General features: G+C 34.9%; 1 protein-coding gene across 3 annotated transcripts in view; it reads left to right on the forward strand.

Moving 5' to 3' along the window:
- RSPO3 (R-spondin 3) overlaps positions 1–19,458 on the forward strand; it is a 73,812-nt gene that overhangs the window by 19,406 nt on the left and 34,948 nt on the right. For all 3 annotated transcript variants that reach the window (XM_063096902.1, XM_063096903.1, XM_063096900.1), the window contains exons 2-4: positions 7,955–8,146; positions 9,658–9,804; positions 13,852–14,049. In XM_063096902.1, the coding sequence (XP_062952972.1) occupies positions 7,955–8,146; positions 9,658–9,804; positions 13,852–14,049 (537 nt within the window). The remainder of the gene's footprint in view (positions 1–7,954; positions 8,147–9,657; positions 9,805–13,851; positions 14,050–19,458) is intronic.

Consider the following 19,458-nt stretch of genomic DNA (forward strand, 5'->3'; position numbering starts at 1 on the left):
TTTTCTGTTTATGTTGATTTCTAATTATTTCTCCCCCTAAGAAAAAAAAAGGAATTGCTCTCTCAGCCAGACCAGAGCACATAATGATTCCCACTGTTGGATGAACACTGTTGGATCTGTCTCATGAAAAACGCTGTTATTACCACCCACTAACTCATCAACAGGTCCTGGCTCTCTGCAGAATCTGGGTCTCGGTTACCCCTCTCCACCTCCTCTTGTCCTCTGTTCACCTCCACTTGGGAACATGGCCACTTGGAGAAGGGTACGCTTTCCCTCACTAAGCAACAGCTGGAGATGCTGATTCAGTACCTTATGTTCTACACCCGTAGCAGAGTGCATTAACTTTATGATAGATTTTCTACTTGTGGTTAGAAAAAAAAACCTTTATTTTTGGTTCTACAATGCTTTTGTTACATTTCAGCAGCTGTGTGAACCATATCTGTCTATCTGTTGGTCCCAGAAAGACTGTTGGTCACAACTTTTCAAGAATCAGCTTTGAAATTGGCCCATAGATTGCTAATTCATTTAATGAATAAAAGAACATAATATTGAGATTCTAAAAGGTTATGTTAGAAGTGAAAACCATAGTGTTGTTGCTCCAAATTATTTAGATTATTTCAATATGCATTGCTAATGCAAGAATTTAGAAAAATACATGAAAAGATTATATGCAAGACTGTAACTGTTTTTTTTTACTTTTTATGTCTTTGTTCTAATAACCTCATGTATTTCATAACTTTCCTATTTCTCCTCACCTACCCCACAAGCACACACTTCAGTAAAAATAAATAAATTAAAAAATAAAAACTTAAAACCCCAAAGCAAAGTAAAATTACTGCTACAGGGAGATAGGGAGGAACAGAGGAGAAATCAAATGTTCCCAAGAGCAAAGAACATGTAGACTGATGCACAGTCTCTTCAGAGATTGGAATCTGGATATAAATTCCCATTTGTTGCTAGTTAGAACATTCTCCTCTAATATAAAAATTAATAAGAGAAAATATTTTCATGGAATACAAGATGCTGGTACTGCTCCAAGACCCATAAAATTAACAAAAATTAAAGCGAATAACTATATCAGGCAAAATGTGTTCTTTCCTTTGTTTCTGATATTTACTTAGAAACGCAGAGTCTAACTGTACAAAGGCTGTTGACTTTGGTCCACAAGGGTCTGTAGGATGTGTCTCTGACTACTTCTGTAACTCATCTCATATCACGCATAGCGCCGCAGCCTCACTGGCTCATGTCGTGCTGCTCCTCATGCACACTTCCTTCCCACAGCCTTAAAACCTTTGCATGGCTAATGCTCTACCTAGAATACTCTTCCTCAGGCTTCCATGGCTGACTCCTCCTCCTTCTCCAGGTCTCAACTAAAGAGTAACCTTAAAAAGTTTACCCTGACCACCATATTTAAAGTAGCTTCCCAGAATTATTCTCTGCCTTATCCACCTGTTTATTTCCTTCACAACACTCATCAGAATTTTTAATCATTTAATTCTTTATTTACTTGCTTATTAACTGATTAACGTCATGGTGTCAGAAACAGGATGTCTCGTTCACTCCTGCATTTTCTGTCTCACGTATAATGTTGGGCACATTGTGGGCTCTCAGTAATTTTTTTTGAAAACCTTAATCACAGTCTCCACAGTGTATCTATGTATAATGTAGCCCCCTTTCATCTATTTTTCTTTTTCAGTCCTGATTCTATAGCATGTGGTTAAACAAAGCATAGCCCTTGGCCACCAAGTTGGCATCTAGCTACCAAATATTCATCATATCTTAGATTACAGGAATTCTATAGCTGCCATCATTTGCTAGCTGTTGGCTTAATATTTTGAGCTCGCTTGACTTTAGTGGAAAGTCTAGCTAATTGCTATTTAATGTTAGGTTTAAATTATTGCTGTGGTTTTATTTTAAAGTATTTATAGAATATAAATATTAGACTCCCTTCAGGAAATTATTATTCAGTAAGAGAGAAAGAAAGATTTTCCAAGTTCTCAAAGAAATCATTTCCATTAAAAACAGTATGTTTCCCCACATAATAATGATAGTGCAGCACCAACTGGGCTATATTCAGCAGCTGGTGAGTACATTCCTCTCTGTGACTGTTAGGAATTCTGTGAACCCACTGATGTAGGCACAAGCTTTCAGACGAGAGGTGATTCAGTGGGACAAAAGATACGACATACACACATACATACACACACACACACACACACACACACACACACATATACATACATATGGAAACACATAGGTATACAGTTATGTACTGCATAATGACATTTCAGTCAGTGATGGACTGCATATATGGTGGTGGTCCCATAAGATTACGGTGGAGCTGAAAAATTACCATTATCTAGTGGCATCGAAGCCATTGCAGTGTTGTAGAGCAATGCATTACTCATGTAGGACCAATAGGCTATACCATGTACCCTAGATGTATAGTAGGCTATACCATCTAGGTTTCTCTATGTATACTCTATGATGTTTGCACAACGACAAAATCACCTAATGCTGCATTTCTCAGAACATATCCCCGTTGTTAAGACACACACAACTATATTTAAATAGCATGGGTGAATTTTAATTCATTTAATGATTAAAACATTGGCATATTAAAACATTAAAACAACCAGATATTAATTGGTATTTCAAAAATAGCAAGATCTATGTAAATTTGGACATATATACAAGTGGCTTTTTCAACAAATTATTCATCAAAAATAATAATGGAGGAGTATGAGTAGACCTCTGTTCATCTAGATACCATAGTTTGAGAACATAAAGGAATCTGTATCACAATAAGTAATTATATTTATTCAAAAAAGATTTTGTACATATGTTGCTGTCTATACCTTACTCCTTCAAATTACTTAAATGGTTGTAGAGACCTGGCCATTGTCAGCTCAACTTTGGAAGCTTTAAATTATGAACAAATAAGAAATATTGACCTCAATATTTTCTTGGATTGACTCAACAGAATTTGAAAGAGACTGCCAAATAATTCAAATTTTGAACATTAGATTTTTTTTTAAATAAACATTGCCAAGCATTCCAGAGAAACCATGAAATGTCTCTTCATTTTCAGTGACCGTAACATTACTCTAAACTTAAATATGACTCTGTAACAATCAAGTCTCAAGATAGGGTAGAAATGTATTGTCCTAATTTAGGCAAAAAAAAAAAAAAAAAAAAAAAAAAACCACACATTTTCTCTAGGTAAATGGATTACTAGAAAATTTTTCATTATTTCATTTTGAATGACTTATTTCATAATTAAGCATCTTAAATTTACGTGGTTTGGAACTTGATACCTTTACCAGATATATTCATAAGCACAATTAAATATTAAATTTTATATTTCTAGAAATTTTTTAGCCACAAATAAATAAACATCAGAGGTAAGTGTAGCATGCAATAATGGATTTCTTTCACATAGCAACTTACAATAGATGTTAATACATTTGCAATTGAGCTTTAGAAGGTGATTAATGTAAGGCAAATCCTTGAAGCTTGCACTTAAATGGTAACAGACACAGAGCTTAGTTTCCAATACCATAATTGGTTTGATACATCATGAACATCGAAAATAAGTAGACAAATGTTGTATGTTTACCAAATGCTCTGGTACCATTTAAAACTCTACGTTCTGGATGTTTTATCAAAGTCGAATTAACTCTTATGACAATATTGTCCTTTAGGATCGGTTGCATCTGTTACGTATCACAAGTTAAAATAAAGGTTATCAAATAGATAGCAGGGGCTTGTTTAATAGAGAAGTTGAAGTCACTTCCTCAGGGAGTGTCAACAGTTCACACACTGTGAATAGGAATAAGTCATGCACTAACTCTTTTCATATACTTACTCTCCATAAACAAGTTAAGAAAAGATACTTCCCTCTTTCTTAATTTTAGGGAAAGACATACTCATTTTACCATGAATATGACACATTTGTAATCAGAAGCTCCCAATTTAAAGTTCCCATAAATTCTGCCCATTTTCCCACTCATATATCCCCCTGTGACACATCTAAAGGTACTTCAAAAAGTTCATGGAAAGATTCATATTATCTTCTAATTCTATTTTTCCACAAACCTTTTGAAGTACCATTATATAAAGATATAGGTACCAGATATAAAAGATCTACATTCTCACCTTTGACCTAAACTTAATATTTATCTAGTATTTCGTAGCATTTCTTTGAGTCCTAGCTTGGGGTTTCAAAATAAGTAATTATGATAGCTTCTACTTACTGCAAAATAGAGCAGTTACCTCTTTTTCTCTTTTTAAATGTCCCTTATGTTGGACTATGTTTTCTTTTCCTGTCTTTCTTCAGTACCTCCTCCTTTCAAGATGTCTTACCTAATTAAATAGCACCACCAGGGATTCACATGTACGTCTCCAATAGCCACCCCAAAGTAAGCTCGTTCTATTAAGTATCACTTTCTGGATGTTTCATAAAATCTGCAAAATTAGCGATTCCGAGCCATGTTTATATTTTTAGACTTCTTTATTCCACACACCTTGCCCCAACCCTCCAACTGCAGACTTTTACTCCCCCAGTAGCTCCTCCACTCTCTCTCCACTGGCTGGAATTAGAAGCATACCTTCCCAAATCCTCTTCCTTGTTCAATCCATGTTCAGTCGGTCACCATATTTGGTTGATTCTACCTCCTGCATATCCTTGGAATATGCATCCCTTTCTCATCACCTTATACTGCCTCTGGTTTATTTTAAGTTATTTTCAGCCTCTTACCTTGAGCTCTACATTAGTCTTCTCCTTGTTTCCATGCCTGTCACACTACCAGGGAAATTACCTTTCTAATACAAATCTGATCATATCACTCACTCAGTTGAAACCCCCATGTCTACAGAATGATTTCTTAAGTTTCCATAATCTATATCTACCCTAGGCTTCCAGTCTTCTTCCTATTCCTCAAACTTCAATTACCCACTAATTATGCGCCATTGGCATTGAACTTATGCCAATTTCCTTATTGATTTAGGTAATTGTAGTGCTCCCTCCTCTAGCCCATCTAGATAGATATTTATGTACTGATAAACTCCAACTCATTTTCTAAGATTAAATTCAAATGTTCAATATCCTATGAAACCTCCCCTACTTCTCCACCACCACCGTCTCCATTGCTCATATAAAATAATAGTAGAAAAAAGTGATTCAAAAGTGCAAAATGAAGTTATTATTTGAACGGGGAAAAAAAGAAAGAAGCACGACAAAGTAAAAGAATCACAAGATTTTATGACTGAAAGGGTCGTTACAGTCAATCTAGACCAAAGTTTTCTGTGGTTTCCATATAAAAAGTAAAAGCTCTTGCCTTAAGATGAAGTTTGGGAATTTGTATCTAGTTGTGTAATACTGACTGTATAATTTGAATGATCCTTATACAGCATTCAAGAAAGCAGCACTACATTACTGAACCATTAAAAAAAATCTAGAATTGTAGAATCTGAGCTTCATAATCTCAATTTCTGTCCCTTCCCACAGCTAGCATTTAACTCTTTTTGAAAAAATAAAGTTTGCCATCATTTCATATTCAAAATTCATTGCCCATAGTAAAAACTCGTTAATTAAAAACAAATTATTTTGCAAGTTAGGACAAATAAGTCTTTCTTGCTTTTTCAAAAATCTATTTTTTCAAAAACCTTTTTCTAAAAAGGCAAAATATGCAAAAACCAAGCAAAAATAATTATTGTAGCACAATGCTGCCTTGCTACCTTTCATCAGTAAAAGTTTTAGAGACAGAAGGAATTGAGCAAGGTATTTTGGCACATCTCATAATTTCAGTGGAAACCGTTACCAATCATGTGACCCGTACAGAGCTCTCTCCTGGAAAATTTCCAAACATCCAAACCCCAGTTTTTTAAATGAAAGTTGTCTTAATGAATATTAGTTTTTGAGGACCTGCATAGGCAAATTACGCTTATATTAATAACTGATCTATTTGAAGTTATATCATAATTGACAGAAGTTTCAAGGTGCATAAAATTACAATTATATGTTTAACACCACATTTCAGAGATCAGAATAGACTGGAATGGAGCAATCTGATCCCTCTTCAACCCACAGTCCCTTAGCACCCTGAACTTGGAGTGGTTCTCACTCAAGTTGAGGTCCACTTTTCCATAAACAATTCTTATGAAAAGGTCTTACAGGTTGTTACCTATGCCTCTCACTTCTTGAAATAGATTGTGATAGATTCTGAACACATGGAACACTCTTGCCCCTTTTTTGTTTAAGGTATTTCTCCACTTAAAATACAGTATGTACACAGTTTTTGTAAGCCTCCAATGCTGATTTATTGGCATGAAAAATGACCTTGTTACTTGGAAAGCAGTTTTCACTTACAAGTCCCCCAGGCCCTATGATATCTAAACCTCCTGGGCCACTTTATTTGACTGCCCCACCCCACAGAAGAGCACGTACAGGAAAAGCAGACTTCCCTTCCCCCACATATTTCCTCAGTTTATTTACAAAATGTCTTGGAATGAGAATGAGCTGCTTGTGGTTCCTGTGGCTGATTCAGAGATGGTTTCCTACCGGCAGAGGATGCTGGTCAACCGAATGACCTCTCTGTAGCTAACCCATGCACCCTTGTGGTATGGCTGTTTGGTCTTACGGGTACCCCTTCGAACTAAGCCTGGAGGGATTTCTTTTTCTGGTAAAGAACTTAGTAATAACCAAACATCACTGTGAAGACAGATTTTAATAATGACAAGGTCCTATCCCTTACACTATCAACAAAAGAAGTCAGAAATATCTGGGCTGCCGTTAGACTCCTGTGCATCAACCATTGCTTCTCAAAGGACAGTGATTTTTCACTCTGGTATCCTGAAAGGATGATAAAGCTATTAGCAGTATATTTTAAAAGAGACTACATTAAAAGAGGAAATCATCCCCAACACCAGCTACTTGAGAGATGCCCCTTAGTCAGCAGTTCCTATCAGCTCATCCCTAGGTGATAATGACTAGTTAATAGTCATGAGAAGGTTTAACGTCATGATGATCTCAAGTAAACATGAACATCTCAAATGTTTGTTTATATTTGGTCAGACTTGCTCATGATCACTCTTCCCTCACACATTGGTGACTCTTGGAAACCTTGTACTCTGGGTAGCAGTGATGCTTAAGGTGGACTGGTCTATCCTCACCAAATACACATTTCACTTGAGTAAGTGGAAGATGAGGTGCAGAAACTATAAGACTTCTCTCCCAAAAGATAAAATATTGAACATAAATTGCCATAAAAACACATGATCCGCATGGAAATACTGGTAAGATAAATATCACATTTTCAGCATTATATTAATCTGAACAGTAATTATTAAGTTCACATGAGAAGAAATATTCCAGGAAAGCACTGGGGGTACTGAACAGCTAACATAGTTTCAGAATCAATCTGCATTGTTCAAAGAGTAAAACTGTGCTCTCTAATAGGCAATAGTTGCCCTCTAATAGACAATTCTAAAACTTAGTGTACTTAAGCAAGTTAAACCCCAGCGAATGTTGTTTTACATGCTGAAGAAATTAGAGACATGTGCTTATCATCCATTACATAAATGTAAAGCAAAACTAATGTGTATTAATTTTAATGTACAAATGAGCACAAAATAACCAGTCATTGAGGATATCATACACACACACTTGTGTGTGCTTGTGTATATATATATATGTGCTATAAATTGTTTGAGGCAATGTATTCTATTTTTCAAGTGCCCAAATTTTAAGAACTCTGAAATTAAAAACAATACATGTATTAAAGGGAAATACCAGATCATAGAAAAGATAGGAAAACAATCCCACCTCATTCACTCATTACCACCAAATTGAAAGCTAACAAAAGAAAATGTGTATTCTGTCCAGAAAATGTCATTTAACTTCTATATCTATGGTTTAACCTTTGTTTTTCTCTTTCCAAATTTGTCTCCCCAGTGCACCCTAACGTCAGTCAAGGCTGCCAAGGAGGCTGTGCGACGTGTTCGGATTACAATGGATGTTTGTCCTGTAAGCCCAGACTATTTTTTGTTCTGGAAAGAATTGGCATGAAGCAGATTGGAGTGTGTCTCTCTTCATGTCCAAGTGGATATTATGGAACTCGATATCCAGATATAAATAAATGTACAAGTAAGTGCCTACACAAAATTATATTTTTACCTCATCCTTGGGGACTTTTTCAGATTGAAATGGCCTCTAATATATTTGTGATATTCAATGTTTAGTATGTAATAATGTTTACCTGATAATTAGGCAAAATCATATTTGGACTTAGCCCTCAGGGTGGGAAAATTTTTACCACTATACTACAAAAAAAAAAAAAAATACTCAAGTTTGGGGGTTTTTTTAATTGTAAAAGCAAAGGCTGAGAACATGATTATTACTTATTAGACCTACGGAAAAGGACTGTGTGTATCAATTCCATCTGAGTTCCCGTTATCATCACAAAATCCAAGTATGTAATAACTTTAAGAATCATTTCAGCTATTTTGGCTTCAAGAAGGATTCCAGTCAGTACAGCAATTGAAACATTTATTTATCTGTTGGAAGCACTCACATCTGGACCATGAAAGTCAGCTCTCCACACTGTAGACCAAGTGACCTTTCACAACCATAAATTAGTCAATATCACTCCTGTGTCCAGGCACCACATGTAGCTCTTATTTCTCCCAACTCTTCTCCCACAACTCCCTCTCAACCATTTTGCGCCAATCTCACTGGCCTTCTTAAAAGATCTTCCCACCTCAAGCCTTTGCAATTTGTATTCTACACTGGCTGTTCTGGCGGTTTGGAAAACTCTTTGCCCACACCTTTGCATGGCTGCCTCTCTCATTTCATTCTCAGAGAGGCATTTCAGACCATCTTATTCAATATAATCAGCCTCTTTCCTTTTCTCATTTCTCATCACTTTCCTGCCTTTTGCTCTTGTTTTTTTGTTTTTTTGTTTGTTTGTTTTCAGAGCATTTATCACTCTGGAATCAGACTATCTAGTTCCAAAGAATATGCTTTGTGGTTCTGGGCTGGTTATAATAGAAATCATACAGTGACTACCTCATTAGATTATTGTAAAGTTTAAATATCTTAAAACTGTAAAATACTTGTAGCAATCCTAGCTTATACTAAACACCATATAAGGGTCAACTGTTGTTATTGTATATTGTGTCTCCCCTTCTAGAAAGTAAGCTTTGTGAAGTTTGGGTTTTATTTCTCTTGTGCACTGCTGTCAACAAATACCTAGAAAAATTCCTGGCACATATTGGACAATCAAATATTTGTCAAATAAACGGTTAGTCCTCATTAACAGCACAAAGGAAATATCCCAGTACATTTTATTAATGTTTTGATGAAACATTTTCACTATTGTTTAATATAAATAGATAATTATAAAGCTTCATGGCCATATATACATATGGCCAAAAAAATTTTCATGAGGCAATCAGCTTAGTGATTTTGAAATCAATAACTGATGTATATCAACTAAGTGACTGTGGAGAAATTCTTAAATCAGTTTGGCAAAATAATTTTGAATTCCAACCGTTTGACACAAAAGTTGCATGTGCCTGTGTTGAAAGCATTAACAAGTAGACCAACAATAGTTAAGAGAAGACAATAAAAACATCTCTTTTTCTTCCTTCTTTCAGAATGCAAAGCTGACTGCGATACCTGTTTCAACAAAAATTTCTGTACAAAGTGTAAAAGTGGATTTTACTTACACCTTGGAAAGTGCCTGGACAATTGCCCAGAAGGGTTGGAAGCCAACAACCATACCATGGAATGCGTCAGTATTGGTGAGGAGGACCTGTAAGAGTTAGAATGGATGAGAAACACCTCAGATGATGTCAGTGTCCATGGAGGTTCTTCTCAAGTCCTATTGCACAAGAACCAGAAAGACTATCTCTAAGAGGCTGTTCTGTTCTTCTTCACAATGATACTATCTTAAAGGTGTTCCCATAGCCTTACAAAGTGTGTATCACAGTACAATTTAACACACAGTGGGTGCTCTATTATTTTTTAGGGACTGTCAATAATCATTTCAATTATTATGATCTTTATAGATTTATTTGTGTCATTATCTTATTATTTAAAGAAGTTATACTTATAGCAGGAAAATGTTATGTTTGTAGGTCTTAAACTAAATTTCTTATGGCAAGAATTTCACAAAACATCTAAATCCAATTTCAACCAGTGATGAAAGTAATTTTCCAAGAAAGGGAAACATATTCTCTTGATACAGCTCACTTGTGCTCAGTAGATGGATCAAAGACCTAGAGGACTGAAACTGACATAGTTAAAATCTCACTTTTTCCTCTCACACGACTTTGCTGAAATGTTCTGTCTGCACAGGTATTCAGACACAAGAGAGAGAGAATTGTGGATTTACTCAAACTGACAGAAAGAGACAGTCCCAGGGTCTGATTAATTGCAGGCTAAGTTTCCTGGAGTGGAGGTCCCTCAGACAAGTTGTTTGTCTAAATAAGGGATCACTGTCAGGCTGTATTTTGCTTCTTTTAAATGCTGTGCAGCTACTACAGCTATGAGTGTGATGAACACTTGGGGAGCAGATGCTATAAACCAAATAGGAGAACAGCATACAGAATCGCAAAACCCCGTGGGCAAGAACGGCAAGAACCTTTGATGCTGCACTGATGTTGGCATATGCACACAAGTGCCCTCCTGATTCAGCACAAGATAGTTTCCAGGACTCCCCTGGAGTCCACACAGTACAGATACATTTGAACCTAAAGTGCTGGAGTAATAACTCTAAATTGGTGGTTTAACCATTTCAGGTCTGCCAAGAAATTTTATTTCTAAACAAAGTTTTTGGTAGAATGGAATGAAGAGATGATATTTTAAAGATAATTTCAGAAGCATCTGGACAACAACAATCCTGAAACAGTTCATGGCTCATTTGACTGTCTTTTCTTTACTAGTCAATAAAAACACAGAGAAACAACTTAGGAATGGGATAAAAGGTACATGATAAAGCACGTTAAGTTCATTTCTTTATAGGTCCTGAGGGCTGATGATTAGAGATAATAAGTTTCAAACAGTGGAAAAATACAAAACACTTCTGTGGACTATTCATGACAGAAATTCAGGCAGAAAGTTTGTGGGATTTTTCAACCCAGGAAAAGGGACAGATATTAAGACTTTCTTAGTTGTTGGAGGTACAGCATTCAGCCCTTGAAAAGCTACATGTCTTTAACATATTAATGCTTTCCTATCAGGGAGAGCATTTAACATGGCACTGTTAATCCTCAGACTTGCTGGTGATAATTTATACTACTAGTAAGACTAAGACCATTTTCTTACACAATTAATTTTAAGAAGTTTATATATTTTGGAATAAGGCCTAGCCGTCTAAAGGCCATTTAGCAAATCTGGCTCTTTTAACAGGTACAAATGACCTAAGGCATAGTAGCAGCACAAATCAGCAACTTTTGTTCAGGGCTGGCTTTTGTCGCTTGCTGCATAAGGAATGTTTCCCATTATGTTGTGTCTGGCCTACAGACACTACACCTGCCATGCCTGTAGGCCTGCCCCAGAATTTCAGAGAAAATGATTACTGCTTTATTATCACAAAGGAATATTAAAGCCTATTCCTTTAACAAATATGAAAACTAGGATCCACAGAGCTGAACTGATGACCCTAAGGAAACATTGTAAGTTATTGTCAGTACCTGGTTATTGTTAGTACTTTGACTTTAGCTGCCCACTGCTTACCCAGCAGGTTAAAGCATTCTTTTCTAAAATCTACACCATATTTCTTGTTTCCTACCTAGATTTTAAACTGAAAGGAAAGGTCATAAACAGAGGAAATCTTCCCTGATATAGAACTGGGGTAGAAGGCTTATGTCACAATACTTGCACTCCCCATGGTTTGCTGGTCAAATTAAATATAAACGTCAACTGAACCCAGTTTTATAGAACATATTATTTCCACCTTGTGCTCCAGATATTTGCTTCCTTTCTGCACTGTCATTCTGTCATCCTCATTGTCTCCTCTTGCAGAGTTGGACTTGTTCAAGTAGTCACAGAGGGAAGATGTCCTGTTTCAAACATCATGTAGCAAGGAACATGCCCTTACTATGTTCTCTATGCAACCACGCAGTTAAGTCAACAAAAATTAGAGCAAAAGAGTAATGGTGTGGTAAGGCCATTACTGGTAGAACATCTAGTTCAACTTTTTCTCCCAATTCAGGAATCTCTTTTTTAGCATCTCAGACTGGTCTTTAACCATAGCATGACCATTTCCAATGATAGGGAGCTCATTACTTTTTTTGAGACACTTGCTTAATTAGTGAATAGCTAAAGATTTCCAGTGCAAAGGTTATTCTTATACAGAAGAAGCAAGGAAGTTGGTAAAACTTAAATCACCCTTTTGTAGTCTTTAATATTTTTTCCAAGGTATCCATTTTTCCTGAAAATATTATTTGGATGCTAATATTATAGGTTCATTCTACAGTATTTCTCCAGGAAAAATTCTCTTCCTATTTTTTTTAAAGATTTGGTAGTCTTAGAGCTTTTTACTATCTAACCTCATTAGTTTTTAATGTTTTCTCTCCTCCAATGGAATTATCTAAGATTGTCATTAGAATTTCATTTTTAAACCATTCCTTTTCTGACTATAGACTAATAATTACCTACTGTAATTTTTTAAATCAGTTTTTCTGAAGTGTATGTATGCATTTGCCAGGATCACCTTTGCTATTATAAATGAACACCAAAATTCTGGTCACTTCCACATCAACTTTCTTGAGGTTGTTATGAGAGACAGCATTCTGCTCTAAAATAAAGATTCATTAAATCAGAAAATAGCAAGAGAGCTTACTGGAAACTTGTTTTTGTGGGAAGAGTTTTATATCATCTGAAAGAGTTACTGTTGCAAGCTGTTTCTGTTGTTGTAAGTTAAGAATTTTTATTGACATAATATAAGAATAGTACCTTTCGGATGTTTCTTTTCCTTAGAAATGCAAAACTCTGTCGTAAAACCTAGGAAAGTCATTTTTTGAAAAGAAGAGGCTAACACATACAGGAAACAAATCTCCAAAAGAAGCTTCAGAAAAAATACATCATTTCATCTCAGAAATCACTCAGTCAAGTTACTTACTTCTAGACACAGGTTATCAGCTGAAATTGACCTAGAATTCACTTAAAATAGATGCTACTTTGCCTGAACTATACCCAGTAATAAAGGACAATATTTAAGTACCTAACAGCACAGGAAGAAGAAAAGGCTGTGAATTGTAGGCTAAAGACCTGGGTTCATTTTCTGCTCAACCATTCTTTAGCAGAGAGGTTCTCAAAGGGTGTTCCCAGTACCTGCAAGTCAGTATCACCTGTATTGTTAGAAAAGCAAATTCACAGCCCCATTCAAGACAACTGAATCCAAAACTCTGGGGGTGAGATCCAGCCTTCTGCGTTTTAGCCAGCCCTTTCAGGTGACTCAGATGCATGTTAAAGTATGAGATCATTTTCTAGCACATAGTAACAATGGTTCTATCAGGTTCTGGTCAGGCACAATCAATAATTGTAGCAGTGCTCTGGAAATTATAAAGCATTGATCAATTTCAAGTAATTATATTAGTGCCTGAGTTAATCAAATTAGAGGAAAAAGTAAATGCAATGCAAGAATGAGTTTACTTGATCATATGAGTACCAAAAAACTGAAAACGTTCCATTCCTGCCTTTCCCATTTTCTTTGTTTTATATTTAAGTTACCTTGCCCAACTTTGAGCTGCAGGCTTTCTGGTGGAAGCAAATCTTTTTTCTTATTTAACAACAGTGAAAGTAGTTGTGAGCCAATCGAAGCTGTTTCTGCTGTTCTGTTTCAGTGCACTGTGAGGCCAGTGAATGGAGTCCTTGGAGTCCGTGCACAAAGAAAGGAAAAACATGTGGCTTCAAAAGAGGGACTGAAACACGGGTCCGAGAAATCATACAGCATCCGTCAGCAAAGGGTAACCTGTGTCCCCCGACAAATGAGACAAGAAAGTGTACAGTGCAAAGGAAGAAGTGTCAGAAGGGAGAAAGAGGTACAATCATACTAACTAAACGTGCTTGTTAAAATCCTCATAATACGATGCGTATTTCACATTATTTCTAAGGGAACATTTGGCGTTTTCTCTTATGTCTAGAACCTAAAATGTGAACCAAACAAAGAATACATTAGCTATAAATTACAGAATATAGATATGATGATTTTTAAAATTGGAGCCTGATATCAGAACTTTAAACCACTGTAGAAGTGTGCTAATTGAATTCTGATGAATGAGGCTGTATTATAAGCATTTGGGCCATTATTGTTCCTTGATTCCACCTTTCTAGTGATGAGAAAATGTTTGGGAAGGCTCATAAACAAAAGGTCTAATGTCATTTGGTACAAGACCATAGCAAAGAGACACCGCAATCAACTTATTCCTTTCCTCATTGCCTACAAATCAAAGTGGTATAGTTTGATTGTAAGGTTTTGTAGCTAAAAATACACATTTTTAATATATTTCAATACTGACTTTACATTTGAATTAAATGAGCAAGCCATATTTTATGAATATAGCACAACCATTAATGACATTCTATCCCAGATATTTTTCTTATTACACTAAATTTGTATAGCAGATTACAGAACCTATTAATACTGTGTCAGGGCTTGTTCTGAAATTTTATGAATGGAAGGAGAAACTTAACATTTAAATATGATGCTGGAGGGTGAATAAACTTCCATGTAGAACGAACCACAGTTGACCTTTAAAATACCATTTTTTCATCTTTCTCACTAAAGTCTTCAGCATTACAACCTACAAATTTGTTGTGTCGGTTTATATAACTATTGGTAGTTATCTGGTGAGCCTATAAATGATCCTCTCAATTAATTGCAGCTTGAAAGGAGTCCAGCTGTCTCTGCAATTGAAATTCCTTAGCCCACTTATTCATTCATTCAGTATACTTTTATTAAATTATTACCTTATGGACATACACAGTGATGAGACCCAAGGGATTAACAACTGAATAGAGCACTGTATCCTGAAGGTGCACTCACAGTCGAGTGGAGGGTTGAGATGTTTAAACAGATAACCACAATAGCATATAGTAAGTAAAATTTTACGTGTGTGAACTAAGTTCAGTGGGAACACAGAGGACGACACTGTGCAACCGTGAACCTTGCTCAAACAAAAAAAGAACTTGGGTCACTTGTACTTTGCAAAATACCTTTCACTATACCAAAAGAATTGGTTGCCCTCAGAATGTGTAAAGTCTGTTGTTGCCATTATAATCAAGCAGTTAATGTGATAAAATTCTTGAAGCAATGGGTTATTTTAAAGAGAAAAACTTTAGTAAATTTGTAAGAGGTTTTGATTAAAATTTAGTTTAGGGAATGAAAGTTGGCTAATGAAAAAGGTCTTTCTGGCGTTTGTTACCAACTAATTTAAAACATCTTAGATTTTAAAAGTTGGATTTGGAAGTCAAATATTTCATCACTCTATTTGTTGGTACACTCCCATAGTCGTATATTTACTTATGTTTACTAAATTTTCTTGAAAATTAATGACTTACAGGTGGTCTTTGCTCACATCATTATTGCCACAAATTCTACATTACTAGTTAGTATTCGGTGTACTTTGCTTTTAAAATAAAAGTGAAGAATAGCTTATCTGATAGAAAAATTGAATTATGATACTGATTATAATTTTTTTCTTTAATTTGAGCATGTGCTCTCCTAATATATTTTGCTAGCACTTGGCTTAAACATTAACATTGAAAGTGTCAGTTTTTAAAACTAGAAACTGATAAGATAAATAGTGTCACAAGAAGTTTAAAATAGTAACCTGTGACATAAGATTTGGCTTAAAAATTTCTTTCTGATCTTTTTTCCTTCCCTCTGAGGATACAATGATATTTTACATTTACAAAAAGAACTTGATACAACTAGAAAAATTTAGGTGTTTTTTTATGTCATATTTGGTAATGCATAGACTAACAAGTAGGAAATGTGGACTACATTTATAATTAAAGTCCAGGTTTAGTTCTACTTTTATTTACTCTACATTCACCTTTCAATGTGTTTGTCAAAAAATTTTCTCAAGCAGCCTAGAAATTTAAGGTAGGAAGAAAACCACATCTCCCCTTATTCTTTACTTCTATAACCTAACAGTTTTCTTAATTTCACTTGATCTTAGGCAAAAGGCTGAGAAGTGATAGTTCTCTTAATTTATCATAAGGTTTATTTACCAAATATCCTTTCTGAACACAAAAGAACCAAATATAAAAGTAATTATGACCTCTGGACATCCCAGTGTATCCACTATATCAAGCATCACATTAGATACTATTACCAAGTCCTCATTTAGGCTCTGAAATATATTTATATAATATAAATAATCTATACAATAAAATATCTCAAAAATTTAGTCATTCTCTTGAATTTATAGTCTAAATGGTAAGAACTACAGATATACATAAAAGGAAGCGTATTATCAGACCAAAATAAGTAGACTTTAATTTATTTTTATATTTTTCTATATGAGTTGGTATTTCTTATTTTAAGTAAGGTAAGCATTAGAAACCTTTAAGCAACTTTAAAGAAAAACACAAAAAGTGATTAAGACATGATTTCTCTTACCACTGGGATAGCTATTGAGTTGCTCCTAAATGCTTATAGATTCATAAAATAAGATCCTTTTAGGTTCGTGACTTGAACATTTCTAGATGAATGAACTAAAAGGTGGGGTTTTTCTTACTAAATTTAGCCTGAAAATCTTGAATTTAAATTTACATCTATGATCCCTGCCTGAAAGGTTAACAATAGACAGAGGTAGATAACTCATATTTGGAAAAGGTATGGAGCATGTGTTCAGCATTTTTTCTGCTGTGTTGTAATTGCCAAAGGCAAAGTCTCCAGGGAAGAATGATAAGATCCAGAAATGACTTTCCAAAATGTACACAAAGAAGAAGTTGAATAGAAGAAAATAGTTTTTAGTAACAGAATGGTTCGTTCTAGTCATGAGATTCTTTTTAATATATATGTGTTGGACAAATATGTTGCAAAATCTTATACACACATATTGCTCTTTACTACTATTCTTCTCGTGCTTAGAAGAGTTGTAGTAAATGAATCTGAGGAAATAAATGTAATTGTTGTAGCCCCAAATCTAAATGTTTATCTGATGTACTATTTGCACCATTTAAGATTATTTCTCTTTACCTGACATGCCATTTTTTAATCAGCCTTAACATCTTCATCAAACTTGCTTTAATAAGAGGTTATTAGCATTACAATTGTTTCTAGCTTGAACCTACCTCAACTGAATTATATATATGAAATGTCAAAAATATATAAGATTATATATTTAAGAGATTAGACAGGCTGATATATTAACTAGTACCACATATGGACCAAGCCAGCATACTGAAATATAAGTAAACAAGGGAGAAAATACACTTTTAATGGTTGTCACTTTATATTTTTTATTCATTTGATATAGTGGGTATAAACATCTCAGACAAGAAGTGAAACAAGATAGGGAAATGTGTGTTTGCCTGCATTTGATGCGAAAGGATTTTTGTGTGTGTGTGGTGGCAGAAGGAGTGTCAAAAATACATGTTTTCATTCATTTGTACATTTTCTAATTAACTGAAGATAATTTTTCTATAGGTAGTTTTTAAGGCACTTCACAAAGAATGCAAGAAATTTGGTTCTTTGGTTAATATCAGGAAGAAAATTCTCATTAACTAGAGGTAGCGTATGGACTTGTGATAAAAAGGACAGGGAAGAGCAGAGTCATGGAAGAAATGGGGTGGGGTCTACCTTCTTGGTAAGAGAAGATGAGCTAGCATCCATTTCACCAGAGAAATAGAAAAAGATTCCATTAAAATAAAAAGAAATAAAATGTCCAGGAAAGAAAACAAATGTGAGAATTATTGTATTATTGCATTATTTGAATATATTATGGGTTGTCTTATGTGCCTTCTCAGAATTAAATATAGTGAAAGTTTACTAGGCATTACATAAAGAAAAAGCCTTACATGTTATCTTGTAAGTTGTTTTCAGTCATATGCTCTAATACCAGTATTATAAATATGAATCATGTTTGTTATGAGTACTATATCTTTTTTTTTTGTTTGTTTTTGTTTTTGAGTTTTATTTTATTTTTTTTTTAATTTATATATTTTTTAATTTATTTATTTATTTATTTATTTATTTTTAATTTTATTTTGTCGATATACATTGTAGCTGATTATTGCTCCCCATCACCAAAACCTCCCTCCCTTCTCCCTCCCCCCCTACCCCCCAACAATGTCCTTTCTGTTTGCTTGTTGTATCAACTTCAAATAATTGTGGTTGTTATATCTTCTTCCCTCCCCCCCCTGGTTTGTGTGTGTGTGTGTGTATGTGTGTGTGTGAATTTATATATTAATTTTTAGCTCCCTCCAATAAGTGAGAACATGTGGTATTTCTCTTTCTGTGCCTGACTTGTTTCACTTAATATAATTCTCTCAAGGTCCATCCATGTTGTTGCAAATTTCATTCGTTTTTATAGCTGAGTAGTATTGAGTACTATATCTTAAATTACGGCAAGATCAGTTCCTAAAAATCTAACAAAAAATGACAATGAGTCTGCTTTGTTCCTAGGTTTGCTCCGCTATCATTTAGTTTGCTTCTTAAAATATTTATAAGTATTCCAGTGCTGTATAGTTGAGTTTTCTACAGGAAAGATTCATATTAAATATTTATTCAGATTCAAACAAGATATTTAGCCAAGATTCCCAGAACAGTTCATCAAAATCCATATAGATGAATTCATTAGCTCAAAATTGGTGGATGCCAACTGACTTTGCATATTTAGATAATGTGCTCTCCCCACTTTTTAAGCACTGGAGGGTGGGAGTTTTCTGCCCTTTCTCTGTACCAATTAGTAGGCTAACCCTTTGACATAGGTCAGAGAAAAATCAACAAAATACAGAGTTGACTAAAGACTGTGGTCCTCAACCAAAGGCAGTTTGACTCCCCAGGGGAGTCAAATAATGTCCCCAGGGGACATTATTTATTATCTGCTAATAGTATCAAGGATGAGAAACCCTAGTGTTAACTCAAAAGTCTCTCTTTGATATACTTCTTGAGACTTAGTCATTCCCCACCCAAAAGGGTTGCTTGTTCAGAGTCTGGGAAGGAAGGACCAGTTGCCACCAGTGAAAACCTGCACATAGTAGGAAACCTTGGTAACAAAGACAAAACGGTGGAACAGAGGAGAAAATTTTGTTCCTGATATAAAGGTAACAGTTTCATTAAAAATTAATAGTCTTTTAATTTAAAAGATTCCATTGCCACACAAAAATACTCAACTATGTTTAAAACCTCCAAAAAATATAGTCTTTTGCAGTAAATAATAACCTTCGCTCTCACAGAGATATTTCTTAATGCAGATGTATGTATTTCCTCTCAAAAG

Source organism: Cynocephalus volans, chromosome 5 (assembly GCF_027409185.1).
Source record: "Cynocephalus volans isolate mCynVol1 chromosome 5, mCynVol1.pri, whole genome shotgun sequence".
Taxonomy (NCBI): domain Eukaryota; kingdom Metazoa; phylum Chordata; class Mammalia; order Dermoptera; family Cynocephalidae; genus Cynocephalus; species Cynocephalus volans.